This window comes from Phyllosticta capitalensis (assembly GCF_038381095.1).
Source record: "Phyllosticta capitalensis strain CBS 128856 chromosome Unknown BKA78scaffold_5, whole genome shotgun sequence".
In the NCBI taxonomy this organism is placed as follows: Eukaryota; Fungi; Ascomycota; class Dothideomycetes; order Botryosphaeriales; family Phyllostictaceae; genus Phyllosticta; species Phyllosticta capitalensis.
In genome coordinates this window covers 140,758-168,590 of record NW_027117443.1, presented here as the reverse complement: position 1 = coordinate 168,590, position 27,833 = coordinate 140,758, and the positions used below count along the sequence as shown (strand labels likewise).

The following is a 27,833-nucleotide window of genomic DNA, read 5'->3' as shown; positions in this document are numbered from 1 at the left end:
CCCCCATCACGCCATGGCTCTGATCCCGTTCAGTTTTCTCAGCCTTCAGACCCATATTCTCGCTTCCCTGCGTCGGCTTCCGCGGCCGCCCGAGCACAAAGTCAAGCCATGTCGAGCCAATCCAATGGCCGTTACCAGGAGCGCATCGATTCGGCATATGGTGACATGTTTGCCCCGTTTTCACGCATGTCTGTAGACAACAGCAACAAGGTGCCCGAGCAGGCATTGACGCTTCACAAGTCGTCGTTCAATGCACCGACCAGCGCCGGCAACTATGGCCACCCGCAATCAGTGTATGCGCGTCAAGTCGCGGACATGACTCAACAACATCTCGGTGCCGAAGACAATGGCGCCGGGTCCTTTACTCCTGAAGGCTATCCCAATCCCAATTCCAACCAATACGATCACGTCCCACTGCGCGGCATGCAGTTTGGCAACCGCGCGGGCGTCATGACTCCAAGTGTCGATTTCCGGCACAGCCCGCAGTACTACTCGACTGGCGGCACGCCGCCCGTCTACGACCCTCTGTATCCTTCGCGCAACCCACCAAATGGACGCTCGCAGCAAGATGCTGTGGTGCTTGAGAGGAAGCTGCGAGGAATCCAACAAGAGCAGCAAGGTTATGCGCCCTACGCACAGATTTCTGCTCAATTTCCTCGCCAGTTTGACCCGTACATTTACAGCATGCACATGAGCGGCATGCCAGGCATTCACATGCACATGCCGATGATGCCGGGGATGATGCATCAACTTGAGCCGCCCAAGGGTCCCAGACACGACGAGAGCGGCCCAGGTCTCAGAAGTGCCATGCTCGACGAGTTCAAGCACAACAGCCGGAGCAAGCACTACAACTTGAAGGTAAGGACATCTTTCCACGTCAATGAATCCCGCTAATCAAAGTAGGACATTTATGAGCACATTTGCGAGTTTAGCGGCGACCAGCATGGCTCTCGCTTTATTCAACAGAAACTCGAAACGGCCAACAGCGACGAAAAGGAGCGAGTTTTCAAAGAGATTCAGCCGAATGCGATGCAGCTCATGACGGACGTCTTTGGCAACTATGTCATTCAAAAATTTTTCGAGCACGGCGACCAGAACCAGAAGCGCATTCTCGCCAATCGCATGAAAGGCCATGTCTTGAACCTGTCGCTGCAAATGTACGGCTGCAGAGTGGTTCAAAAAGCCCTCGAACACGTCTTGACCGACCAACAGGCGTCAATGGTCAAAGAGCTGGAGAGCAACGTCCTGCGCTGCGTCAGAGATCAAAATGGCAACCACGTCATTCAAAAGGCCATTGAAAGAGTGCCCGCAGAGCACATTCAATTCATCATTGACGCATTCATCAGTCAGGTGTCGTCACTCTCGGTCCATGGCTACGGATGCCGCGTCATCCAGCGCATGCTTGAGCACTGCGAGCAGCCAGCGCGCCGCTCCATCTTGACGGAGCTCCACGCTTGTGCCATGACTCTGATCCCTGACCAGTACGGCAACTACGTCACGCAGCACATCATCGAACACGGCGAGCCAGAGGATCGCACCAAGATCATCGAGCTGGTCAAGGTCCAGCTGCTCGCCTTTGCCAAGCACAAGTTTGCAAGCAACGTGGTTGAAAAGTGTCTCATCTTTGGCACCGACGCACAGCGGCGAGAGATGATGGAAAAGATGTGTGAAAAGACGGAGCGAGGGGAGAGCACGCTCATGTCGCTCATCAAAGACGGCTATGGCAACTATGTTATTCGTATGTGTGGTGTTGGTTCAGCAGTGCAAAAACACTAACTTGTTGCAGAAAAAATGCTGGACACTCTCAGCGCGCCCGACTACGCAACGTTCCTCGAGCAGCTTCAACCCGAGATTCAAAAGGCCAAGCGGACACTGGCGGGCAAACAGGTCCAAGCTGTAGGCGCCTCTCGCGGCGATGATCAGCACAAGCTAGTAGCTAACCAGATCAACAAGGTCGAAAAGAAGATGCACCGCTTTGACACGCACAGCATGGTACCGGACGCGGTTCAGCGCAACAGCGTCAGTCCGACTATGCTCAGCACTCAGCCTTCAGCCACGGGCTCGCCCAAATCGGGCATGACGGACGACAAGAGTACTCAGCCCAGCTCGCCTCCAACCGTGGCCAGCGACTCTCCGCAACTTCCAAAGGCTGTTCCCTGATGGCCGTGACCGTGTTGCTCGACGATTCGGCCGAGAGACGGCACCGCAACGCAGTCAACATAAACTGTTTCATACTGTCTGTTTTCGATCGTTCGCCTCGGCGTTTGAAGGTTGGCGTTCCTTGCTAGGACATGTTGCCATTTCGAGAATGAATCGCGCCATAGACGACCTGGGTATCCTCGACGCAGGGTTACCCAGCCGACACGCTTCACCATCATCGCCTCGCTTTCGACGGCCTCGCGCTGTTTCATCACCAAGCGTCGCTTCTCCGAGCATCTGTATTATTTACCCCGTTTCGATTTCTTGTTTTTCCTTTTTTTCCCATTTTGCCGTCTGCCGGACGGCGTGTGCATGGTAATCTTTCCTGGGAGTGGGAAAGGAAAGAAAAAAAGACTGAAAGATAATGGCGCCGAGTTGACTTTATTCTCTTCTGCGAACAAAATGTGGGGTTCAACGGCGATTTTTGTCTTCACTTCTCCGCTACGGTTGTTTTTATCTTCTCAGCCTGCGCTGACCGACAGAGCTGCCACATTCACTCAAGACTACGACTACTACTAAATTTTGACGCTGTCACGCTACAATGTACAACGAGAGTACAATGGTGTGAATGACTGGTATGGTACGGGGGAAAGGGGAGAATCGGAGCAACATGGCCTTTTTTGCTTTTTATTCCTGATTGTCTCTTTACAACTCGATTTGCTCGGATTTTCTCGGGGAATGACGGTAGATGACCATATGACCGTTATGGCCTCGACGTACTTTTTGCGTAGGTACAACAGAACTGCAGCAGTCGGCTCCCCGGCGTTGTTGAGAATTTGTTTTGGGGTCTACCGTTAAGTCTGTACAATTTGTTCGACACCACACTCGCTGTCCTATTTTTCCTCTACATCAAATTTTCCCAAGCCGCCTTGAGCTTTGTTGAGCGACGTGGCGGCGTCCTTGGCTACCGTTGCTGCTCTTTCGGATAGAGGGTCGTCTGGAGTACGAGTTCTAGGCCAAATATCACTTTCAGACATGTCCCCTGTCCTGTGCCTTGCTTGCTGCAGATGGGTGCTGAATGCTCCTGACGTGCGACCCTCTCCTTGCATTGACCGCCTTGGCCGCCGAAATTGGACCGAGCCATCTCCTCGCCGCCCCTGTCCCGTCCCGCCGGCGACGACCACATCGTCATCCCACCTTGAACTTTGGTTGTGTCCCCAAACACTCTGCATCCCCCGCTCAATGACCACGCCACGCCTCCCCCTTTTCCGCCCAACGCTCCTCCGCTCGCTGGGCTACTCTTCCAACGGCAGCGCAATACCCAGACTCGCCCACTGCCCGCGCCGGAGACTGCAGCCGCAGCGTCACCTCCGAGGAGCGGTGAGGGGTGAACACCGATCCTTTGGAACCACGACGAGAGGCTGCGTCAGAGTCGACGCCAGTCCTACGCAGAGATATGGCACCGCCAACGAGCCTATTCCTCCTCCAAACGCGCCGCCAAAAAATGTAAGCGGTACCGCAAGTCAAAAGGCCACGAGCGAGTCCAAACCAAACCCAAAGGACAAGGCGGGGGCAAAAGGAGGCAAAGATGCAGCAGGAAAACAGCAGCAAGAGCCACAGTCGGCCGCAAAGATGTCTGGAGATGTTCCCAAGGCCTCGCCCACAATGTTCGAGACGGAGAACGCGACTGCGCCGCCCATAACCGCAACGCCTCCACCCCCTTCCGACAACGGCGGCACCGCCACGAGCGCATACGACACGGCCGCTGACACGACACCAAGCGAGAGCAGCGAGACCGGCGACGTGTTGCGCATGCCGCCCCCGTCGCCGCGCAAACCGCACCTCACGACCCCTCCCTACGTGCACCACTTCGACACGTGGTCGCTGGTCAAGCAGCTCGAAGCGTCGGGCTTCCGAGAAGATCAGAGCATCTCCATCATGAAGTCGATCCGCCTCACGCTCAACCAAAACATGGAGATTGCGCGCGCGGGCCTCGTCTCGCAGTCGGATGTGGAGAACGAGACGTACCTGTTCCGCGCTGCCTGCAGCGAGCTGCGCACCGAAGTCGGGAATAACCGTAAAGCGGAGAATGAGCGTATGCTCACGCAGCGCAACCAGCTGCAGCACGAGGTCGACATTTTGGGGCAGCGGTTGGGCCAGGAGACGGGCAATCTCAAGGATGAGCTCAAGGGCATGTTTGACGATCGCGGGATGGCCGTGCGCATGGAGCAGCGCAGCATGGAGACCAAGGTACGTTATGATTTTTTCCTGGGGCTTGAAGCGTTGCATCTAACCCAAGTGGTGGGCAGATCCAAGAACTCAACTACAAAATCACCGTAGCACTCAACTCGGACGCGCGCTCCGAAGTCGAGGGTCTCCGCTGGATCATCACGCGGCGCGCCGTGACGGCGCTCGTCATCGTTGCCGCTGCCATCCTCGCCGCCCTCCGGTACTCGTCCTACATGACGCACGTCCAGGACGCCGACCGCCGCCTCATGTCCAAAGCCGGCGGCAAGAAGAACGGCGGCGGCGGTGCCTCATCATCTCCCGCCAACTCGTCGTCTGCGGCCGACGGCGGCTCGTCGGGGGCTGCGAATGCCCACGCGGACGCGGCTGCTGCCGCTGCTGCTGCCGACGCTGCGCACAACGACGCTCACGGCAACAGCCCCATTGCGCTCGATGCGGGCGCGTCGGCTAATCCTGGTTCGTCGAGCGGCGTCTACCTCGGCGGCGACGTGTACGGCGGCGGCAGTGCGGCGATGCGCGCGCTGGAGCAGCGGGACGGCGGCGCGGGAGACGGCGTCATTGTCAGCGAGGGCGGCGTCAGCCTGGGATGAAGAGAGAGCGCGATGCGGAAAGCTGTCACCCCCGAAGATAGGGAGCAGTTTGGAGGGGAATGTGAATATCCGAGTTGCTACGAATCGAATAGATGGAAGGGCCCCGGCGACGGCGCGAGTGGGAAAAGAGTCGTCGAGCTGTGCAACGCTGCTGAAGAGGGGGTGGTCTGGGCAGGGCAGAGCAGAGCAGAGCAGCGCGACGCAGAGCAGGGCTGTGAACAGTTTTGCTGCATGCACGTATGTATGCACGACAGACTTGGCAGACATGTATCCCTGATGGTGGTGGGTGGGGGTGTGGTTGCGCGAGACGGGCCAAGAAAGACCCAGGAACCACCGCACGCACGTCCTATACGTCCATCATCATTTCATAAATCCTCAGGAAGGGAGTTTCAGCAGCATGCAAGAAGAAAGCTTTGTCCCATGGAGCTGGGAATGGGATCCACGGCGAGGGAGATGATGGGCTGGCTGGGCAAAGAAAGGAAAGGGTGAAGAGATGGGAAATCGGGCAACCGTACACGCATACATGCATGCAGATTCTTTCTTCACAGGCTGCCTGCTGTCAAGCAAGGGGGAAGAGGGAGCAGGCATGCATGGGAAGGAGTACGGTACGGGGCGAAGAGATGGCAGGGAGATGCCCGCAAGGCATCGCCCACTCGAGGCCTTGCCTTTACTGGATGGAGTAAAGAAAGAGAAACAGAAATTGCGGACAGAAAAGAAAAGAAAACAAGATACCCCGTCAAATCATGTCGATCTACAATCCTAAATCCCCATTCTATGAGACGCTGTACGAGCAAGTGGTGTAGATGCAGCCAAGGAGGAGCAGGGAGCAGGAACATGGACGTCGTTCGCTGCGGCCTAGGTGCGTCGACGAGCCTTTGATTCCATCCATCCAGCATGGAAGGCGGGCAGGCGGGCAGAGGGTGGTGGGTATGCCGCCGGCCAGTCGCTTCTGCGGGAAAAAGATTTACACAGTACGACCGATGGTCGGACTCTGCGTTTGGGAAGCAGACAGGAGATGAATAATGCGGTAGGGTAGGTAGGTAGGACAGACAGGTAGAGGGGGGGGGTCGGCCGTGGGGCCAGTGCTAGGAGTAGTACATTGGTAGTACTGTTCTGCCCGGCTTGTTGTACCTATCTAGCCCAGACGAACCAACCAACGCAAGGGATAGGGCAGAGCAGAGCTGCTGCAAGAGCTGCTGCAAGAGCTGGCTGGCTGGCTGGCCTGCACAGGCACTTCAATCACCTGAAGCTCCCTTCCTCTTGTTTCTCAGTCGTACAGATTCGGAGCGTGAAGACATTTCTTCGGCGATGCGGCATGTATTGTATTGTATGTACATCTCGCATGCAGATATTGCAAGGTACGTACAGTACGCACGTATACTATATGCGAGGCGAACGAACACCTCATTCCTTGCCCCTCCGCCCGTCGTTGAGGTTAATGTTTGATGGATTGCTGTGTGGACTGTCTGCGTGTGGGGTACTGTAACCGGCAGCCATCACACGACGAATTTGCCCTTCGTCGGGTGGGATTGGTATGCAGGGCTTTGGGTTTTGTTATGAATGGGTGAAATCAAGATGGATTGGTAAAGAGATGGGACTAGAGGAGCCTTTTATGCAGCCCTCCAGACCTCACCGCTTGCCTATTTGGGTTTCCACTCGAAACCGTAACAGGTTTACATTTGGCATCTGGCATCTGGCAAGAGCAAAATCAGACCTAGCGAGAAGCGCGCTCACAGTCTTGGTATGTAGGTGCCCACTTGACGTGCGGAAGCAGAATTGAATAGCGGTAGCAGATGTATTCACACAATTGTTGTGCAGACCAGGAGGCGGTTGTAAGTGCCTTGCGGAAAGGGGCTTGAGATTTTCCACTCCACCATCGTACAGCACTTTTTGGCGCGTTCTTGTCCTCCTCATTCTCCTTACGCAGCTCAGCCCGAAGCAAAAAAAGACTCAGACCTAGGTACCTTTTCTTCCCCTGCGCAGCCAGCGCCTGTCGGAGACCTGTCAATTCGAAAGTCTGCTTGCTTACCTGTGCCGATCCACTTTTGATCGATGTTTTGAAAAACTTAGCACACGAGATTCAAACCTCAACCATCCCGACTCTCGAAACGGCCTTGGCACAATGTCGACCTGGTGCAAGAGACTAAGGAGGTGGTGCAAGAGACGGTCTCGATGGAATCCGAGGACAAGGGATCCTCCACCATCCACAGGGAAAAATCCGGAGACGAGGACCTACAACCAAACGTGTTTCCCAACTACCGAATCGAATGCGCCCCTTATCGATCTCACTCACGCGTTCGATACCAAAGTCACAAAAGTCATGAAGAAGTTGTTGGTCAAGCGCAAACAGTGCCGCGTCTGTGGATGGGAAGGCACGTCCGAAGACTTCTGTCTCTCACACGGCAAGGCCAAGCGTGAAGAATTACAAGAGCAAGCCTCCCGGTGCATTTCCTGTAGGACCAGACTCTTAATCATGGAAGAGATAACCCGCCTTGAGGGTTTGGTACCGGAAGCCACGGACACCTTGGAAACACACGTACTCGGCTCCCGTGTCGATTTCATGTGGCTCTTGCCACGAGGGCTTGAATGTGAAACTCGATGCTACGATATTTTTATGCCGTCCGAAGCTTCTCATTCCAACTTCGATGAAATATCTACGTTTTCGAGGAGAACCATCAGCTGGGACGCCACAATGAAAGATTCATTGAAACAGTCGATACAGTGGGCGCGTGGACACATCACAGAGTGCGCAAATCAGCACGACCAGTGTGATATCCGAAACGGTATCAACTTGGACGGCTCGACCGGTGGCACGTCGGTGAATCCTTCGCGACTGATTGATGTCAGTCCGGATGGAATGCCGGGCCTGGATGTCAAGCTACGGGACCACACTTCTCTTCCTTCCGGGAAGCCCCTTGAATACGCGGCCCTGAGTTATAGCTGGGGTACTTATAAACCAGACTGTATGACCACCGATGCAACAATTGAGAAGAATCTGGATTGTATGCCGTGGGAATCACTCCCATCAACATTTCAAGACGCCGTGGAGATTACCCGAGGCCTTGGATTAAAATATCTCTGGATTGATAGTGTCTGCATCATCCAAGGCAACACTAAAGACTGGTCCCAAGAGGCGGGCAAAATGTTTGATGTCTATAAAGGGGCCAAAGTAACGCTTGCGGCACTTTTTGGGTATAATAGCACATCTGGACTTCGAGATTCAACGATCAATGAGCAGTCCAAAATCTTGGCGCATCTACAGATGGGTCAACAATCTACCTGCCCGATCTTCATTCGTCGTCACCATTATCTATCCCACAATTATGGACAAACGCCCCATCATTCTGAGGGTAATCTAATTGCCCCTCTCTTAACAAGAGCCTGGACCTATCAAGAACGTATTGTATCACCCAGGGTGCTTTTCTTCACCGAAGGTGAGGTAGTATACCACTGTGCCGCCACGGTTGCATGTGAATGTGGTAGCGCGAGCTTCACTTGGGAGAGAAGCATCTGGAACGTGGCCGAAAAAACATCAATCTTCGGTGCCATCTTTGACGTATTGCGACCAGAGACAAGCAGTCACATTGAAGAAGAATCCCAGAGCTCCAGCAATGACAAACGCTTGTCTGTGGTCCAGTCTAGGTGGAGGAGAATCATTGTCGAAGAGTTTGTCAGGCTGGACGTAACAAACCCACGGGACAGGTTGCCCGCCTTGGGAGCCATTGCCGAGATGTTCCAGCTTGCTCGTCCCACGTCGAGATACCTCGCAGGCCTGTGGTCGGATTCTTTGATCGATGATTTGACCTGGACACCTTATCATGAGAAAAGACCTTCCAGCCACAGGAAGAGAGCCACCAGACCCTTCGATTTGCCCACGTGGACTTGGGCTTCGCTTCAATCCGATATAATCTACATGCCACCGTACAGTGAAAGAACATACCTGGCAGAGATCGTGGAAGCAACTTGCGAGTACGCAAAAGACAACCCCTTCGGAATCTTGGAACGCAGCAAACTGGTGCTACGCAGCAAGATGCTGCCCTTGACCTTGAAGAACGACAGAGAATTGTGCGAACCCGGCTTCCTTGATGGTCAGACTTGGCAGTGGTTAAGGGACTGTGAACCAGACGACCATCCGGATGAGCCTCAAGGCCAAGACGTGCACTTGCTTCAATTGGTGAAGGAAGGGTTTTCGACGCCCGACGCAGATTCGGTCACCATTTATTGCTTGGTTTTGCATGCAGAGGATCATAAGGCAAGAGTATACACGAGATTCGGCATATTAAGCATTGATTTTGATATGCTTCGAGTCCAGGAGGAAAAGGAGGGGCGCCTTTATCGCGCATTTGAGGAGAGAGGCGAAGTGGTTGAGTGCGAGATTCGCTAGATGGGTGGTCATGCAAGTAGCTCACAGGAAATTTCTCTATGTTCAGGTAATTGTAAGGCTTATTTTGAAAGTTTCGACGATTGCGATTCAGACAGATAGGCTTCGCATTTTCATTGTCTGCGGCAGGGACCTTGAGAGACCCGATTTGAAGCCGAACTGTCTCTTTCCTAACGGATTCTCCTCATTGCGCAACGCAATCAGTGTATCCACTGCTCAGGGCAGCGCGACGCAATTGACGACGATATTGCGTCGATTTTGTTGCTATCAAGAGGGCATCAGCGTCTCTGCAGATGTTGTGGAACCGCGCGTGAGACATGGCTGGTCGATGAGTAAGGACAGCCGCGCGCGCTGTGCATGAGCTGATTTCGAAGGGTCAGGAATTGCCAGCTTAATGCCCTAGTGGAGCGCTTGCCTTCCACCGTCATCACGTCAGCCTGGGCAGACAGATAGAGAGAGTGTCGCTCTTTCCCCCATTGCATCAAGTAAACCCAACTCGTCTTTTTCTCCCACCACCACCCTACACAACCACCCCCTCTACCGCCTCCATAACCGCACTATACAACTCGCAGCCCCTCAGGGCCTCACACTTTCCTCAACCCCCGCCGCCTCGGCGCCGCCCGCCTCAGAAACACTTCGGCATCGCTTTCTTCTCTGTCTCCTCCTTCTTGCCATCTTGTCCTGGCAAGACGCACCATCCAGCTCAACCTGACGCGAAAGAAACAGAGTGTACGTACACAACGCTCCGTAGCTCGTCGGTTCGTTCGCTTACCTGAGCAGGTCCACTTTTTGATCGATGCTCTGAAGCCATACCACCCCACCTCGAAGGACGAACTTCCTGAACATCATGTCGAACAACAATCCTCCATTGTCGACGGAAGGAGGCGGCGTCATGGACAACGTTGATGATCTAATCTCGACCCCGAACTCCGACCCGAATATCCCTCTTATCGATCTGTCGCACATCAAGAGCTTGTCAGACAAAGATTGTCCCATTTGCTGTCAATACCCTGAGAAGGATCTTTCTGCCGGAACCTTCGAGCGTGGACTTCTACAATTGCAAGCATCTCGATGCGTCTTCTGCAAGATCAAAGTTCTCATCATGGAGGCAATAGCCCGATTGGAGGGAGTGAGCCCGGATATCACGGATAAAATGTTTCGACGAAGCTTTAGGGACGCATTTTTCTACCCAAGGGGTAAATCGTCTGCATGGGTCCACGATGTTTTCATACAATCTGAAGCTCCCCGATCCCAAATCTATGACATTGAGGACATCGTCGAAATACCAAGGCGGAATTTTACTTGGGATGTCTCACGAGAAGATTCGATCCAAAGATCGATCGAATGGGCAAAAAACCAAGTAATTGACCAGATGTGTCCATGCGCTGCGCGAGCTGATGATTGGGCCGCTCCTACTCGACTGATTGATGTCGATCCGGGTGGAATGGGTTTGGACGTCCAGCTGCGGTACAGCGCTTCTATTCCTCAAGAAAATCTCGACTACGCCGCACTGAGCTATTGCTGGGGTGGTTATGAGCCGGAATGTATGACCACACCCAAAATGATGAACCAGAATTTGCGTCGTATATCGTGGGAATCAATGCCACAAACTTTCCGCGACACTGTCACCTTTACCCGAGGCCTTGGATTAAAGTATCTTTGGATCGATAGTATCTGCATCATTCAAGACAAAGATCAAGATGACGGCGGTGATGACTGGCGCAGAGAAGCAGGAAGAATGTTTGGTGTTTATAAGAATGCGAAAGTTACCTTTGCAGCTCTTTTTGGGGAGAATAGCACAACTGGACTCCGAGATACCCAATTCGAGCAGCAGACACGCGTCGCAGCCAAGCTTCGACTCGACCAATCCACCTACTCACTCTGTGTTCGTCGTTGCCATTACCTCTGGAATGGTATGAGAGGGTCTATTGGAATTGGCAGGTTCCCCCTTTTGACAAGAGCATGGACCTATCAAGAACGCATGATGTCACCCAGGAAGCTTTTCTTCACCGAAGATGAGATTATCTACCAATGTGCTTGTGGAGCCACATGTGAGTGTGGTAGGGCAATAGAATCCATAGAATCCTCGGCGCAAGAGGCAGTACTACGCAGAATCAGTCAAGGCCAACTTCAGTATGCCGACCGGAAAATTCAAAAAGCATGGATAGATGTTGTCTTCAATTATTCAGGACTAAACCTAAGTCAACCGAAAGACAGACTGGCCGCTTTGGGAGCAATAGCTGAAATGTTTCACCGTCAGCGTCCGGAATCGGCATACCTCGCAGGCCTGTGGTCAGATTCATTGCACCAAGACCTGACGTGGTATCGTGACAGATTTGTGGAGATTCGCTCCAACTTCCGGGGGCAACCCGACCGACCTTTCAATTTGCCTACGTGGTCGTGGGCCTCACTTCGATGCCAAGTCAGTTTTACCGATGTCAACGATCCGACGCCTCTAGCCGAAATCGTGACAGCTCTTTGTGTCTATGCTGAAGACAACCGCTTCGGGACCCTACAACAAAGCAAATTGGTCTTACGGAGCATGGTACTCTTTTGCTCCCTGAGGAGCGACGGAGAAGATTATGTACTCGACGTCGACGGTGAGACTCAGGTGATCCCATTTTGGCTTATCGACATAGACTGGGAACAAGAATGCTTTCCGGACGGGTCTGAAGCTCAAGACGTTTACCTCTTCCAAATACTGCACGACCGCGGGTCTAAAGACACAAATCCCGACACCAAGTGCCTTATATTACGTCTCAAGGACCGTGCCGCAAACTCGAGGACATTTTCAAGATTGGGCATCATGTCGTACAGTACGCCTCGTAGTCCTGGGTCTGATTTTGATGACGATGACAAAACGCTTCGTATTCACCGTTTGTTTGAGGAACGAGGTACTACGGAAGAATGCGAAATTGAATAGATTGCGAGTCGAACATGTAGCGAATGCGGACTCGAAAAGGACACTTTCAGGAACTCAGCCCGACGCATTTTCTAGGGTGGACGCTGGGAAATTGAATGCTTTAATTGACGCCTCTCGTAATCGCAGGTGCGATGTTGTCTTTCTCTTTCTATTCGGAAACTTGACTACCACTTAACGCGACTAAATCTGAATGAAACCCCCTTTCTCTGCAGCCTTCGGCTTCCTCGTCTCTTTTGACTTGATAGTCAACACGGAACCTGCGTTCGCTTTACGCAATCACGCTAAATAGCTTCAAAGGCTTTGCTAGGCGCAAGCGCAGGGTTGCATGTGAGATAGGAAAGAGAGGGATGGAGAAAGGTCTAGATTCACTTGCAGCCGCAGTCACTGGTGCCATTACAGCAGCAGCAAGCCTTTGGTGTGTCTGCTCAGGCGAAGAAAAGAGGAGTTGAGGAGTTGAAAAGAGTTGGAGCGGCACAAAGACGCGAGAGACGTGATGAGGTAGTCGCGCCTGCTCGCAAATACTGGTCACCTGGTACCTACCTAATTGGGGAGTTGTAAGCAAGCACTAGCTACATCCAGATGTACCGAGAAGCAGACAGGCTCTCAGAGGTCTCACCGCTAGCCTGCAGGCAATCCGCCTGTTCGAGTGCTCCAAGCAGCGTGGAAGCTCCCTCGGCCCGCTCACTCCTTCAAGTCACTCTCTTGTAGCTCACGCCCCTCGCCTCGCCCTAACATACAAACGAAGTTTAAGCCTCTACTCTCCATCAGTGACACACTAACGACTACTTATCTGCGGTAATAAGACGGAAAATTGTGCATGGCCAACTTTCCTACTTGTGAGCATTCTGAATCCTTGTGCTTTGTCACCGGGATATCTGCCCGCCTCGCCTCGCTGCGTTTGTGCAGATCTTACACAACTTTTGTTTGCCTTCACGGCTTTGATGGAAGTGGAGGTCCGGGCGCTTTGGCGCAGTCACCACTAACGTCATCAGTGGTAGTTAGGCGCGTCCTTGAGGGCGCATACACCTAGACAGAAAAACAACCTTCATGGCCTTCGTTAGGTTATGAGCCCTCGCCCCAACCGCTGCCTTTACGCTTAGTCTTGAGCCAAGCGACCTCTCCAAATCAATTCCGCTTGCCAGATTCGCGCTGTAGGCGTCTCGCTGTCACCGGCGCGCGCACTCACTTCACCGTAAAGCGACACTCGATCTGTTCACGAAACACGGGAGCTTTGCGACCAATAACTCATGATCTGAGCCCTACCTCTACACACGTCGCCAGCAAAACCTCTTGCCGCTGAATCCTCTGGGGCGCGGCGCGACACACCCCACACTTGACACTTCCATTATCTTCGACGAAACCTGATCCTTTGCGGCCGAACATGACTGGCCTTGACAGGCTCCCGAGCCCGTCTACTTCTACGTCTAATCCGAGGCACCGGCCTGGTGATCAAGTGGCGCGAAAACGCTGCGACTGTTCCTGTTCCTGGACACCCTCCGCTAAGGTGCGAGACCGAGCAGAGAGCTCACCGTCTGCGACCGTTCCCATCCCTGGACGTCCCCTACTAAGGTGCAAAACTGAGTGAAGAACTCACCGTCCACATCCATTCCTGGGCACCGGCTTGGTGAAAAAGTGGTGCGAAACCTCGGCGAAGGCACGAAACCTGTCTGCGAAACCTCGTCTGCGAAAATCCGTCTAAGATTAACTCGTCCGCGGCGAGGCTCATGTACGACCTGTTCCTTGATCTGATCGACACGACACAATGGATTATGGGATGAACAAGCACGGGGAAAATATATGGTATTGAGTTTCAGGAGCAGTCGGCCGCCGGCCACCGCAGCGGCGTAGTCACCTGTGACTTTACCAGCAGTAGTTATGCCCGTCTTCTGGCACGCGTCGTCCATAGCCAGAACAACAAATTTCAAAACATTTGTCAGCAAGCTTAGGTGGAGTGTACAAATTGCGGGGCCGAGCGGGCAACTTGGTGCACGACAGGAGGGGCTGACGTTACCGAAGAAGACGTTGGCGCTTAAGTATCCACTGCACAGCCCCGATTACATGGGCAAGTTCTTGTCAGATTTTTCGGCAATCCAGCTCAGCCTGAAGTGAAGGAACCATCTCGCCTCTCTTTCAGCTACGCAACTTGCTCCTACCAATCCGCATGCCAGTGCGATCGCCTCCGCGGGTTCCTTTTCCATCGATGCCCTGCATATTGAACAAGAGGAACGTCCAAATCATTCCACTCCGTGGAGCGGTATTTCAATAATGTCGGCCAATAATTCTCCACCGACAGAAAAACGAGAAGTGATGAGTAGGACTCGCGACCAAACTGAATCACCAAGCCGCGGATCAAATATCCCTCTTATTGAGCTTCCGTGCACGTTCGACGCAAAGGGGGAAATGCTCGTTGAGAGCTTGTCGGACAAGTGCCGGTCGTGTGGCTGGGACGGAACGCCCAGAGACATTTTCGTCCCGGAATCCCAGGCCATGAACAGAAAGTACAAAGTCAAAGTCACACGTCATGAACTACAGGAGGAAGGAACCCGCTGCCTTTGCTGCAAGATCAGGCTTCTCTTTTTAGAAGAGATCACTCGATACGAGGGAGCGAGCTCAGAAGCCAGCGACCTATTGTTGATTGAAACTCTGTACAATGGCCGTGTCAGTTATGGGGTTGTCTTCCTTGGCCACTCCAGAAGCGATTGCCTTTTCTACGACATTTTCATACCAATCGAATCTTCGCTTCCCGACATTGATGGCACCTTCACATTATCAAGGCGTAGGACTGCCTATGACGCATCACTAGAGGACTCCATGGACCACTCCATTAAATGGGCGCAACAGCCTATTTCGGACTGTCTGCGTCTGCACAGACAATGCGCCATACAGATTGACAGTCCGATCATTCCCACGCGACTATTGGACGTCGATCCAGATGGGAAGGGCATGGGCACGAACGTTCAGCTTCAGGACTTCTCTTCTGCTACCCCAGGCACTTCGATTGAATATGCCGCCCTGAGCTATTGCTGGGGTAGTTACAAGCCAGAGTGTATGACCACCCGAGAAACACTCGCCAGAAATCTATGTCGCATCCCTAGTGGTTTACTGCCCCAAACTTTCTACGACGCCGTGAAAGTTACCCGAGGCCTAGGTCTAAAATATCTCTGGATTGATAGTGTCTGCATTATCCAGGGGGACGAGAATGACTGGCGTAGAGAGGCTGGGAGAATGTTTGATGTCTACAGGGGCTCCAAAATCACGCTTGCGGCTGTTTCTGGAAAAGATAGCAGAGCAGGGCTCCGAACTACAACAATCAAGCAGCAGACGCACATGCTGGCGAAATTGAACCTAGGTCAATTCACCTACCCGCTCTACTTTCGCAACCATCACTACCTATGGTATCCAGAGACTGGGTTCAGTTTGCACTTGAGAAACCCTAATGTCCCCCTTTTAACACGGGCATGGATTTATCAAGAACGCATGCTATCTCCCCGGATACTCTTCTTTACGGAGAGCGAAGTCATATTTCAGTGCACTTGCGAGGTCAAATGCGAGTGTGGCAGCGCTACTGATGGCTGGAAGAATCGGATCATAGACTATTGCGACAAGTTGAGATTCTTCTTGGCAACACGACCAAATGCAGACGACCAGAGTCTCAATGACAAGGAGACTGTCACCGAAGAGTTGTTCAAGATTCAGGAGACGTGGAGGACTCTAGTCGTATGTGACTATTCGATCTTGGCCCTGACGAATCCACGGGACAAATTAGCCGCCTTGGGAGCCATTGCCGAGCAGTTTCAGCGCGTTCGACCGGGAGCGCGATACCTCGCGGGCTTGTGGTCGGATTCTCTTCTTGATGATATGTTGTGGTTATCTTACGGCTCAACGCCACCCTACCAAAGCCGCTCCCAGGATAGAGAGGAACCGGACAGGCCCTTCAATCTCCCAACATGGTCGTGGGCCTCAATGGGAGGCGGTGTCCACTACGGTAGGGAGTTTGATCAAAGAAGATACTGCGTAGAAGTCGTGGAGGCGACTTGCATCTACGCCAACGACAACAGTTTCGGCGTCTTGGAAAACAGCACGCTGATCTTAAGAGGTATCTTGCTGTCCTGTGTCATCCATAGGAATGGACAGTTGATTGAACCCAGCTCACTTGGTGAAGATGCGTGGGAGTGTCTTTCCACAGATGCTATGTGGGACTCGAGATATCCTCAAGAACAAGAAGTGTACCTGCTTCATGTAAGGGATTGTGGGCATAAGGGATTTTCTACTTACGCTTGTGGCCTGATCTTGAATCTTGAGGATTGTAACGCAAACCCAAGGATATTTTCGAGATTGGGCTATTTTTCTGACAATTCTCTGGCAAATGGGGAGGAATTTTACCCGCTTGACCGCGCTTTAAAGGAAAGAGGTACACTGGAAGAAATTGAAATCCGCTAGGCGTGGACATTCCCAGACACTACGCGACCAGACTTCTTCGGTTTTAAGAGCGACCAATGAATGCTTGAGCCCACGCTCTTCAAAATTGCACGTGTCATCTCTCGCGCTCTTGACTTCGATGTCCTGTCACTGTGAGAAATGCGAACTTTGACCCATTCCGACTGATGGTATATACTCGCTGGCTTGAAGCCCACAGATAGCAGTCGATATAAGATCTCACACACGGCATGGAATAAGAAAAGATGGGGGGATGGAACAAGAAAGAGAGGCTTAGACATGGCGGCCGCCGCAGTCACTTGTGCCGTCACGGCAGCACAGATTCAGCGCCTCTGCGGGCGTTTAGATTTCTGGCCCCTCCTCCTAAGAGAGATACTTACCAACCAGCACTTTGTCCGGTGCGTCGTCCAGTGCGTCGTCCAGTGCGTCGTCCAGTGCGTCGTCCAGTGCGTCGTCCAGTGCGTCGTCCAGTGCGTCGTCCAGTGCGTCGTCCAGTCCGTCATCCAGTGGTCAGTTGCGCAGTCAGTCAAACAGTCAGTCAAACAGTCAGTCGCGCAGTCAGTCAAGCAGTCAGTCAAGCAGTCAGTCAAATAGTCAGTCAAGCAGTCAGTCGTTAGGTAGGTAGTCAGTCGCGCAGCGAGTTGCGCATTACCTAACTCGCGCAGTTAGTTGTCAGGTAGGTATTTAGTTATGAGACAGATAACCGCGCAAGCAGTCGCGCTGTTGGTTGTATACATTGTCAGGATAGTCACGCCCTTAGCAGTATTGAGGCGGGGTCAAAAATCTGGAACGACGGGTCAGAAATCTAATCACCCTTCTGCGCGGGCGCGGCGTGCTACATCAAAAAGTCAATCTCCTCAGACTTCTAGATGACGAAGAAAAGAGCCGGATAAGGGGCGAAATTCGCCCCAGACGCCGCAGTGTGAGTGCGTAGGCAGCTCGCATCTCTTGCTCTATCCTTTCGGTGTACTTGCCGGCTCCCCCAGATCAAAAAGGGCCACCAACAAATTGGCAGTTGCGCAGTTCGAACAAAGCTCTGGAGGCCACCCTGAGTGGATAAGAAGAATGCATCCCAATGGAGACGTGCCGAGGGAGATGCGCAATGAATGCTGGATGATGATCGGACGCGCTGGATGACGTGCTAGGCGATGCAATGGACGACGGCGCATGGTGTTGTCGCGGGCGAAAGAGCCGCTCCGTCATTTGGCTTCCAAGACTAACAAGAGAGAGTGTGTGCAAAAGCGCGGCGTATGGCGTTCTTCGAGCGCGACGCGCGAGGTGATGATTTAGAGCCCAAGCGGGAGCGCGTGTACAGACGCCCGTCCGTTTGACGCGAGAGCAAGTGTTGCAACGCGTCGCGACGCGTCTTGATGGGATGCGGCGTACAGGCGCAGTAGGTGTTTTGCTGATGGAATGTCGAATCTATCTGGAAGAGAGCTGAGGCGCTCGCTCCTCAACTTGACAGCAAGAATGTTTGTTTGCAAGAGCTCGCGGGCGCGGCGCGTGTCGTGACGTCGCGAATTGTCAAACTGATTGAGGTGATGGACAGGAGAAGAAATAGATAGGCAGACGTGGGCTGGCGGAGTCGGCACTAAGCACAATCGTTGGATGTAAACGAAACTTTTCCCAAAGTAGAACAACACAGCATGCCGGCTACAAAGCTCCGGGGTGCTCAAATCCTCTAACACCTCAACAGCAAAAGAATCAAACACTCCCAACACGCGCCGGCTGGTCTCAAAACATGGCAGGCGGTAATGGTTCAAAAGCGGAAGAAGGAAGTGTGGTTTGAATAGAGTCGGATGGTCGGCTCGGTAGCGTCGCACGCGCTCGGACCACTGAACCACACAAAATCCACTATGTCCGCGGTTTTTTGGCCCGCTTGACACATTTACTTTAGCTACTAGTAGTTTTTAGGGTGATTGATTTACTCTGGTTGGCATTGCAAACCACTACACCCCACCTTAACACCCCCTAGGCCCTGCTTCTTCCCAATCTCCTTCTATCCTCTTAGCCACACACAATATATATATACAACAAACGGCTGTGCCCTTCAACAAATCAGCCAACCAAGCATCTTCCGTGGCGCAATTGGCTAGCGCGTCTGACTGTTACGGTCTGTTGTCACGAACAGCGAGCAATCAGGAGGTTGACAGTTCAAGCCTGTCCGGGAGAGAGTTCTTCTTTTTGCATTTTTGCAACCCACCCACTCGACGACCAACCCCCTTGTGCCAAGGTGGTGTCTGAGCGTCGGGATTAAGTGGAGCCCCTCCCCCAATGAACGCGACAAGTCGATCTTCGTATTTTGCGAATCAAAGGCCAAGCTTTCTTCTTCATTGCCGTTGTGGGTGGGCATGCAGTGGTCGAGTTTTGGTTTTTTTTTTTTTTTTGGGGGGGGGGGGGGGGGGTTTTGCTTCCATTCGACAACCTACTGTCTGAACTAGTGGCGTGGAAGTCCCCTACCTAGCTCCTTCAAGAAACGCTTCTTTCTCCAACCTCTTTTCTCCAACCCCTCTCGCCTCCTTGACGTACATACAAAATCTTGGCAAGCAAAGAGATCCTCGTGAACAATTAAAAAAACTCCCAGCTCCCATCCATCCATCCCGGTTCAAAATACCGACCCATTCGTCGTCATCAGAAGAACAAAACACACGCGGTCCGCCCGTACTTTTTTCCCCGCCCGCCTTCTAGCTCTGCACTTGCATCTTGCACTCACTCCGCCGCAATTCACGCACGCCCCAGAGGCCGAATCGTACAGCGCCGCTCTAATACCACCCCTATTGAGCCTGCTCGGCGATGCTCTTCATGACCCACTTCTCCAAGCCGCCGAGGGCGATAATCTCCTGCACGTTGGGGGGCAGCTCGCCGACGCGCTGGCTCCAGCTGTCGCCGCCGGGGCCCTCGGTGACGGTGACCTTGCTGCGGCGGACGTCCCACTCAAAGGTCCAGCCAGTGCGGCGGGTGGGGGACTTGTCTGAGCCGAACGCGGCGCGCAGGCGCTCGACCAGCTTGGGGACCTCGACGCCCATGAGGGCGTTGTTGATGCTGTTGCGGCCGAAGATGTTGGCGAAGCTGCCGGCCACCACCAGCGGGATGCCCTTTGCCAGGATGGCCGTGGCCGCCTGCTCGCGCGACGAGCCGCAGCCAAAGTTGAAGCCCGACACCAGCACGTCGCCCGCCTTGGCGACCGATGCGAACGTCTTGTCGTAGTTTTCCATGACCACCTCGGCCATCTTTTCGCGCGTCACGTCGTCTTGGTACGTGTACTTGCCCGGGTAGATGCCGTCCGTGTTGATGTTGTCGGCGTCGCAAAAGACGATTTCGCCGCGGACGACCTCGGGGAAGCCGGGGAGGATTTCGGTGAGGGATTCTGATGATGAAGATGAGCTGTCGGCAGACGTCGAGGCGCTGGGCTCGGCCGCGCCAATCGTTTGCTCCGCCGACGACACCATGGATTCGGCCTGCGCAATGATTTGCTCGAGGGCGTCTTCGATCGTGTTGCCAATCAAGTCGCCCTCGCCGCGCACGACGCCCGTCCATCCAGGAGGCGTCTGGAACCAGCCGGGGCCAGCAATCTTGCCCGTCAGCGCGCTGGCCGCAACGACCTCTGGGCTGGCGAGATAGGCCTTGGCTTCGGTAGAACCCATGCGTCCTTTGAAGTTGCGGTTGCTGGCGCTGACACCGACCTCGCCAGGCTCAAGCAGACCCGTTCCCAAACCGATGCAGGGACCGCAGCCGCTGGGCAGGGGCGTGGCGCCAGCTTGGAGCAGCGTGTCCCAGTCTCCAGCTTCTCTTGCGGCTGCCTCCTCCAGCGTCGATGCTGCAGCAATATAAAAGTTGACGTGCTCGGGAATCTTGGGAACTTGGCCACCATTCTTCTCGGCGGCTTCCTTGAAAACGCGAGCGGCGGCAGCAATGTCGGAGCTGCGCGAGTTGGTGCAAGAGACCAGGTAGGCCTTGTTGACCTTGATATCCTGGGCCTCGAGATCGGGAAGAGGAGTTGCAACCTTGACCGAGTTGGGGCCAGAGACGTACGGGGTCAGGGTCGAAAGATCGAGGTACAGCTTCTTGGCGTAGGTGGCGCCGGGGTCGGCAACGGGAGCATTCTCAAACAGCTCGTCCAGACGCTCGTGGTTGAAGCGCGAGATGCGGTTGGTCTCGAGAATGTTGCCGTCGTTGTACATGGTGGCTTCGGTGGCCTTGAAGCGCAACCACCCCTTCAGAGTCGAGTCCATGGGGAAGAGGCCGCTGAGGGCACCCCATTCGGTCGTCATGTTGGCAATTGCCAGACGATCGTCAATGGGAAGGCTGGCAAGCGTTTCGGGGGAGCCGGTGAATTCAATGGCGTGGTTCAGCACATCGTCACTGTTGAAGAGACCGCAGAGAGCGACAATGATATCCTTGCCCGTGACGCCAGGAGGCAAAACTCCAGTCAGAGTGACCTTGGCAATGGGGGGAATCTGCCACCAAGTCTTGGTGGTTGCCCAGATGGAGGCGGCGTCGGTGCGGACGACGGGCGTGCCCAGGCATCCAATGCCGCCATACATGTTGGTGTGACTGTCCGAGGCCACGGCCAAGGTGCCGGGGAACGCATAACCCTCTTCGACCATAATCTGGTGACCAATGCCTCTGCCGGCGGGGTAAAAGTCGACGCCCTGCTTCTTGGCAAACTCTTCGATTTGGCGGTATTTCTTCAGGTTGGACTCGCTCTTGTTTTGCACGTCGTGGTCCAGCGTCATGACCGTCTGCCTGTTGTTTGCAATCTTGGTGCCGCCAATGCCCATAAACTTGAGAGCGACAGGCCACGAGTTGTCGTGGGTCATGCAGTGGGCGGGACGAATGGTGACATAGTCGCCCGACTTGACAAACTTGCCCTCGGGCAGGCCGACGGCATACTTTTGGACAATCTTCTCGGTCAAAGTCTGGGGGGTCGTGGGCTTTTGGAGGGTGGACAACAGGGACGAGGCGCCGGGGTCCTCGAGCTGCGAGTGAAAGACGTGTTCCTGCTTTTTGGAAGTTGACGGCGAGGAGTATAACCGCGGGCGGTGGAACGACTGGGGTTGGCGGAGGACGAGACGACTGGCGGGCAAACTCGAGCGGAGCTAAAGAATGGGTCAGTTGGAGATGGGTCAGAGCGAATTGAAGCGTACCAGGGCAGGCCGTCTGGCCAAGAGGCCGGCAGCGCGTAAGGACACGGCCATGGTGGTGATGTCTGCGGAAGTGGAGCGGAAGAGGCCGACGGCTTGAACTTTTTGGCTTCCCCGGATTTTCGCTTAGCAATAGCCGCCGCTTGACTGGCGCAATTGATTAGATGGTTATCGGAGCCATTGATATACAAAAGAACAAAGCACGACTCGCCCCGAACATGTCCACCGCTTGCGACAAACTCTGAAAGACGTCCAGCTCAACGACTGCGACGCCATGTGCCCAATTCTAAGCTTGGCCGAAGTCGGCAACTCTCCAATGACTCACCACCGGCCGAAATTTGACCAAGTCTGACTCGTCGCTGTCGTCACTCCACTTCCCCGCCTCTACTCTTCTTTTCCAACACCTTCAATTCTTCCTCTGCACACAAAAGGACGCCAGGAATCTGCTCTCCACATCCGCAATGCCCTCCCGCTCAGAAATCTCCTACTTTGGCGCCGGCCCCGCCCCGCTGCCCACCTCCGTCCTCGAGCGCGCCGCCTCCGTCCTGCTCAACTACGAAAACCAGGGCATTGGAATTTGCGAAATCTCGCACCGCTCCGCCGCCGCGACCAAGATTCTGGAAGACGCAAAGTCCGCACTGGCCCAGCTGTACGACATTCCCGCCGACTATGAGATTCTGTTCCTGCAGGGTGGCGGCAGCGGCGAGTTCAGTGCCGTCGTGTACAACCTGGTGGCGCGCTGGGTCGAGAAGCGGAGACTGCGCATCGTGGCGGAGCTGGGCGAGGGCAAGGACGCCGAGGTGCTGGAAAAGCTGAAGACGGCCGTCCGCGACGAGCTCAGGCTCGACTATCTCGTGACGGGTTCGTGGTCGCTCAAGGCGTCGCAAGAGGCAGCGCGGTTGGTGGGCAAGAACCAAGTCAACGTCGCCGTCGACGCGCGCAAGGCCAATGATGGCAAATTTGGCAAGATTCCTTCCGAGGCCGAATGGAAGCCCTCGTCCCGCCCGGCCTTTACCTACTTTTGCGACAACGAGACGGTCGATGGCGTCGAATTCCCCGCTTTCCCCTCGGTCCTCGAGGGCGCCGACGACGACACTCCTGTCGTTGCCGACATGTCGTCCAACTTTATTTCCCGCGCCGTGGACGTCAAGAAGTACGGCGTCATCTTTGGCGGTGCGCAAAAGAACGTTGGCAACGCCGGCGTCACCATCGTCATTGTCAAGAAGAGCCTCCTGACGCCCATGGCGGCGCCGACTCTTCTCCAATCGCTCAGCCTGCCCGTCGGCCCCGTCGTCTTCGACTGGCCGACCATTGCCAAGAACAACTCGCTCTACAACACGCTGCCCATCTTCGACGTGTGGGTCGCGGGACAGGTGATGCAGTCGTTGCTGGACACGTACGGCGCGCAAAAGATTGCCGGCCAGGAAAAGGTTGCCAACCAAAAGGCCGAGCTGCTGTACGGCGTGCTCGACGCGCATCCCGCCGTCTACCGCGTTGTCCCGGACAAGGCGGCGCGCAGCCGCATGAACATTTGCTTCCGCGTGCACGGCGGCGACGACGCGCGCGAAAAGGAGTTTTTGGCTGCCGCCGAGAAGAGGGGCCTCACGGGCTTGAAGGGCCACCGCAGCGTCGGCGGCATGAGAGCGAGCAACTGTGAGTGACACAAACCACGGGAGACCCAAGCAACAACAAGCTGACCCTGCACAGACAACGCCGTATCCCTCGAGGCGGCTCAAAAGCTGGCACAATTCTTGCAGGACTTTGCCGCCGGCTCTGCATAGACGGCCGTCTAACAACACCTGCGAAAACACCACTTGTGGCAGCATGTGTTGTTTTGCAGCAATCTCATCATGGCTAAAGCAGGGACACGCCGGCGAGTGGCTGCGCTGGATTTAGGTAACGGAGCGGGAACGCCTTTCGGGTTCTTAGATGAAGGTTGACGCTTACAGCGGCGAGGGCGGCGGGGCCATCCTTGGTGGCAGACATGGTGTGCGGCCAGCAGATGAACGAGCAGTGCCATGTTCGTCGTCACCTAGATGGCGCGAGGAGAACATGAGAGTGCAAACAATATTATTTTCATCACACGCCGATCTGAGGTGGAGTGGGTACAAAAACATGGCAGCAAGAACACAATCTCCCTCACGATTCCACAAACCCTCTGTTTCATGACGCGAACACCCACCACCACTGCCAGTACTGTACACACGTAGACCATGTAGGTCATTTAATGAGTAATCAGCAGCGCCCGCTCCACCACCATCCCAACCACCTCGGCCAGTCAGCCGTCGACATCATACAGTACCTACAATCTCGAGCCTACATCACCCACCTGTCGATTTGATTTTGTGCACCATGAACAAACCAACTTGTGCACCCAGAGAGACCGACCATCTTGCATCACTACACCCACCCTATACAGCCCATGCCGGACGTTGTTTCTGGCCTCAATGTCACTCTCTGTCGGCCCATTCCCCCTTTCATGCTGCTCTGCTCTGTGATGCGAGGCGACTCGCTTGCGAGTAGTGTCTCGCAGCGAGGTACTGTGCTTCTACCTGCTTTATGGAAGAAGGTTGTGCACAGATGAGAGTCAGAGAGCAGGGCGGCACGCCCGATGTCAACCCTGTCTCGATTTGCTGGGACAAGGGTGCGGACAGCAGCGCAGGGATACGGCGGGTGTGGCGGGGGTGGGGTGGTGGTCTGTGGTGTTAATGGTGATGACGAGAGCGATGACGATGACAGCCTCGCTAACAAGGGCCGTTGAAGAGGACGTAGGCGGTGGTTATCAGACGCAACAAGGGGAGATGACACAGAAGGAGGCAGGCAGGAGGAAAGAGATGCAGCGTGTAGGCACATGAATATAGATACCTAGGCACCACTTCAGGTCTGTACGTTAGTTGGAGTACGTACACCACCACACAGACTGAAGAGACCAAGACGGCGTACCTAAACGCAACCGTTCATAACGGAATCTACCCCTTCCTTCCCTTTCATATCCTCCTGCCCTACTCACTCTCATCTCACCCCCCCTTTTCCCTGCCTAGGTACCTACCTTACCTCGACGTCATCCTGTCTGCCTCCGTCAATGCACGGAGGCGGCTGCACGACATCTTGGCCACTCGTCCGCCCTGCTCGCTTGCAGGGTGGCTCCGTTTCTTCACGGAGCCATGTAGCAACCGGTGGCGGCAAGTCGGGATGAGTGTTGGGTCATGCGGGTTGAGGGAGGAAGATGCCGGTGTGTGTGACCTGCGGCAGGCAGACCTGCGGCAGGGCAGGGCAGTTGATACGATGGGGTGGGATGGGGTGGATTGACTTGCTTGGCTTGGCGACGTGTGTAGGTGGGGAGGGAAGGAAGAAAGACATGGGCTTAAGGGAAGCTGTGGTAAGAGGGTAAATGAGGTTGGATGCGCGCAAGGGGGCAGGCATGCGAGCGAGTGAGGGGTAGGTAGGTATATGCAAGCCAGATATTTACGGGTAGCCACACTTTCGCTCCCTCAGACCAGCTCTCCAGCCCACAAACCAATCAATGAAACAGTACTATTTTGCACACTGCCTAAGGTACGTCATACCTCTCCACACATGACAGGCAGAAGACGCAAGAAGTTTGAAAAGTAAATTGGCATTTCAGATGTCACAACTGCTTCTACTACAACTACAGCTACCCACCACTGCGCATCCACCTAGTCGTACAACCTACTTATGCCAGACACGACTGCCCACCCATCCCATCCTTGCCAGTCAATGTGCCCCTACGTACACTCTTTCCCTCCCACCCAGCCTTCCAAGCTTTCGTGCGCCTATCCCCAGGTCGTTACTCGACTCCACTCGTCCACCAAACAAAACCGCTTGCATAAACTCGCCCCTTACCCCCAGGCGCCATGAATGCGTGAAAAAAAGAAACACAGAAAAAATGACAAAAAGGGAAAAAGAAAACTAGGTATCGACAAAGAGTCGGCGATGGGGTATATATGCGAGCCAACCAACCATCCAACTAACCAGCCAGCCCAAACCGCTCCCACCTATCTGCCTGCCTGCCGCCACCACAACACTCCCAAACACCCACCGGTAGCCCGCAACCCAGAATTCAGAGGTCGAGAAGAGAGATGAGAAAAGAGAGATGAACGCCTCGTTTGCGCCGGCCGGCTGCTCCTCCTGACTCGTTGTGCGTCGTTGATGACTGACCGTCTCGCGTCGTCCAGAGGCAAACGTACACGGAGCGGAGGTAGCGGTAATCGTGTTCGAGCTCGTCCGTTCGTCCCCGCGCTGCGAGGGACGCTTGGGTTGGGCGCAGCGCTGCTGTGCCAATCTGCGCGGCCGAGAGAGAGGATGATCCGGCATCCTCAAACGGTTTCGGCGGACGTTCCTCCGTGACGATGTTGCCTTCGACCCCTTCTTCAAAGCTGAAACTCGTTGGATGAGCGAATGAACCCCTTCATCTCACGTCTTCGCGCCCCGTCCTCTCCCGACAGCTTTCTTGGCCTTCGCCCAAACGCTCCTCCACTCGCGCCGGACGACGCTGCGAAAGTGCTCGTTCCAGCCGTACGTGATGGCGTTGGCCAAGCCGACGTACTGGGTGCTAGCGGCCGCGACGGCGAGCCAGCGGACCTGGTGGCCGAGGGCAGCCTCGGCGAGGCGCGACGTGATGCCGGGGGTCCAGAGCGCAATGTACATGATGGGGTAGGCGTTGAGGAGCAGCATGCGGCGGACCTCGCGCTCGACGGCCGCGTTGCGCTGGCTGGTCTGCATGGCCATGTAGGCGTGGATGCTGGTGGGCGAGTAGACGTCGGCGGGGGGCGGGGCGGCGGCCGACGACGAGGCGATGGACTCGGCGAGCGTGAGCGTCTGCGACGGCTTGTGCCGGATCGACGACGGGGCGAGCATGCCGGCGTATTCGAAGGTGGTGTCGAGTGAGGGAGAGGGGGGTGCTGCTGCTGGCGCCAGTGGCCGCTCCGAGTCGTCCGTCGTCGGCCGGTGCAGCGACAGCGACAGCGACGTCGTCGTGTCCGGCGGGCTGCCGCTCGCGCTGGGCCGCAGCGTGCTGACGGAGCCGGCCTCCAGGTCGCTCATCATGAGGTCATCGGAGCCGCGGGCGGCGCGGGCGGTCGTGACCGACGGCCGCGGGTACGTCAGGTCGGACGACGTGTCGGCGTGGGCGAAGAGCTCGGGAGATGACGGCGCGAGGTAGCGGTCTTTGTTGGGGATGACGACTTGGAACGACTCGTCGACCTCGGGGATGGCCGAGCACGTCTCCGGCCTGTATTCAGCGCGCGACGGCTTTGCGAGTTCGAGTTCGAGCGGCTCGTTGGGATGCCGGAAGGGCAGCGAGCGTAGACGGGAGAAGGAGTCTTTGGAAGGGCCCGGGTCGGAGAGGGATGCTTGCAGCTGCTTGATTCCTTTAAAGTGGCGGCGGACATAGACGTAAATGTAGAGGTAGATGAAGGAGGTGGACAAGATGATGGCAACGCGCCAGCCATCACCAAGTGCATAGCGTAGGGCAATGCGCCGCTTGGGGATCCAGCACCAGTTGCCGCCAATGGGTTGAATGGCGCCTAGACCGACGGCAGTGCTACCTAGGGGATTTGTCAGGGGGTCTCATGAAACGATGCGAGGCTAAGGGGTGTGACACTTACTAGTGACTAGGGGGACAACCCAGACGGATGCGCAGATCAACACCTTGCTAATGATGGACGTCTCAGGGAGGTACGTTCTGCGGATGACGGTGAAATGGGTGACCAAGGCGATGGCGAGAATCGAAAAGTCGGCGGCCTAGAACGTTGGTCAACAGAGCTCTTGTTGATATCGAAGGATTCGTACTTGAACAGTGAGATGGCCAATGTATCCATTGGCGTCGCAGGTAGGGCCTTTGTTGAGATCATGATGATGGTCGACGATGTACAGTCCGGAGATGGAATTGTTCAGCGAGTTGACAAACTCTGGGATATCATTAGCCTTTCATCCCAGTATACCGAATTGCC

At 54.9% G+C, this 27,833-nt stretch overlaps 8 protein-coding genes and 1 non-coding gene across 9 annotated transcripts; 7 read left to right on the top strand and 2 right to left on the bottom strand.

Moving 5' to 3' along the window:
- Nucleotides 1–741: 741 nt before the first annotated feature.
- On the top strand, nucleotides 742–1,776 carry BKA78DRAFT_250718 (armadillo-type protein; the record flags this gene model as incomplete). Its single annotated transcript, XM_066884598.1, has 2 exons — nucleotides 742–858; nucleotides 904–1,776. The coding sequence occupies 2 exons, from the start codon at nucleotides 742–744 to the stop codon at nucleotides 1,774–1,776; spliced, it is 990 nt and encodes a 329-aa protein (XP_066743915.1).
- A 2,028-nt stretch (nucleotides 1,777–3,804) lies between these two features.
- Nucleotides 3,805–4,976, top strand: BKA78DRAFT_251414 (uncharacterized protein; the record flags this gene model as incomplete). Its single annotated transcript, XM_066884655.1, has 2 exons — nucleotides 3,805–4,389; nucleotides 4,449–4,976. 2 exons carry the CDS (start codon nucleotides 3,805–3,807, stop codon nucleotides 4,974–4,976), a joined length of 1,113 nt encoding a protein of 370 aa, XP_066743914.1.
- A 2,122-nt stretch (nucleotides 4,977–7,098) lies between these two features.
- On the top strand, nucleotides 7,099–9,555 carry BKA78DRAFT_343350 (heterokaryon incompatibility protein-domain-containing protein; the record flags this gene model as incomplete). The annotated part of the gene is made up of 1 exon (XM_066890422.1): nucleotides 7,099–9,555. The coding sequence occupies one exon, from the start codon at nucleotides 7,099–7,101 to the stop codon at nucleotides 9,358–9,360; it is 2,262 nt and encodes a 753-aa protein (XP_066743913.1). The 3' UTR covers nucleotides 9,361–9,555.
- A 292-nt stretch (nucleotides 9,556–9,847) lies between these two features.
- On the top strand, nucleotides 9,848–12,481 carry BKA78DRAFT_128474 (heterokaryon incompatibility protein-domain-containing protein). Its single transcript, XM_066882550.1, has 2 exons — nucleotides 9,848–10,086; nucleotides 10,138–12,481. Exon 2 carries the CDS (start codon nucleotides 10,205–10,207, stop codon nucleotides 12,278–12,280), a length of 2,076 nt encoding a protein of 691 aa, XP_066743912.1. The 5' UTR covers nucleotides 9,848–10,086; nucleotides 10,138–10,204; the 3' UTR covers nucleotides 12,281–12,481.
- Nucleotides 12,482–14,356: 1,875 nt separating this feature from the next.
- On the top strand, nucleotides 14,357–16,810 carry BKA78DRAFT_313258 (heterokaryon incompatibility protein-domain-containing protein). Its single transcript, XM_066888359.1, has one exon. The coding sequence runs from the start codon at nucleotides 14,546–14,548 to the stop codon at nucleotides 16,718–16,720; it is 2,175 nt and encodes a 724-aa protein (XP_066743911.1). The 5' UTR covers nucleotides 14,357–14,545; the 3' UTR covers nucleotides 16,721–16,810.
- Nucleotides 16,811–18,790: 1,980 nt separating this feature from the next.
- BKA78DRAFT_t113 lies at nucleotides 18,791–18,890 on the top strand. The gene has a single exon. It is a non-coding gene; the product is annotated as a tRNA-Asn (tRNA).
- A 224-nt stretch (nucleotides 18,891–19,114) lies between these two features.
- On the bottom strand, nucleotides 19,115–21,988 carry BKA78DRAFT_266594 (uncharacterized protein). The gene is made up of 2 exons (XM_066885474.1): nucleotides 21,865–21,988; nucleotides 19,115–21,816 (listed from the first exon to the last, which is right to left on the bottom strand). The coding sequence occupies exons 1-2, from the start codon at nucleotides 21,913–21,915 to the stop codon at nucleotides 19,492–19,494; spliced, it is 2,376 nt and encodes a 791-aa protein (XP_066743910.1). The 5' UTR covers nucleotides 21,916–21,988; the 3' UTR covers nucleotides 19,115–19,491.
- Nucleotides 21,989–22,322: 334 nt separating this feature from the next.
- Nucleotides 22,323–23,642, top strand: BKA78DRAFT_352464 (pyridoxal phosphate-dependent transferase; the record flags this gene model as incomplete). The annotated part of the gene is made up of 2 exons (XM_066891357.1): nucleotides 22,323–23,514; nucleotides 23,569–23,642. 2 exons carry the CDS (start codon nucleotides 22,323–22,325, stop codon nucleotides 23,640–23,642), a joined length of 1,266 nt encoding a protein of 421 aa, XP_066743909.1.
- A 2,653-nt stretch (nucleotides 23,643–26,295) lies between these two features.
- Nucleotides 26,296–27,540, bottom strand: BKA78DRAFT_251343 (uncharacterized protein; the record flags this gene model as incomplete). The annotated part of the gene is made up of 3 exons (XM_066884645.1): nucleotides 26,296–26,598; nucleotides 26,968–27,428; nucleotides 27,489–27,540. Coding segments are annotated over 3 exons (816 nt in total), but the record flags the coding sequence as incomplete, so codon positions are not given.
- Between the last annotated feature and the right edge of the window lie 293 nt (nucleotides 27,541–27,833).

Coding starts and splice junctions, on each gene's coding strand:
- BKA78DRAFT_313258 (XM_066888359.1), top strand. CDS start 14,546: ATGTCGGCCAATAATTCTCCACCGACAGAAAAACGAGAAGTGATGAGT.
- BKA78DRAFT_266594 (XM_066885474.1), bottom strand. CDS start 21,915: ATGGCCGTGTCCTTACGCGCTGCCGGCCTCTTGGCCAGACGGCCTGCC. Junction 21,817..21,864: donor TGGCCAGACGGCCTGCCCTG/GTACGCTTCAAT, acceptor CCCATTCTTTAG/CTCCGCTCGAGTTTGCCCGC.
- BKA78DRAFT_128474 (XM_066882550.1), top strand. CDS start 10,205: ATGTCGAACAACAATCCTCCATTGTCGACGGAAGGAGGCGGCGTCATG.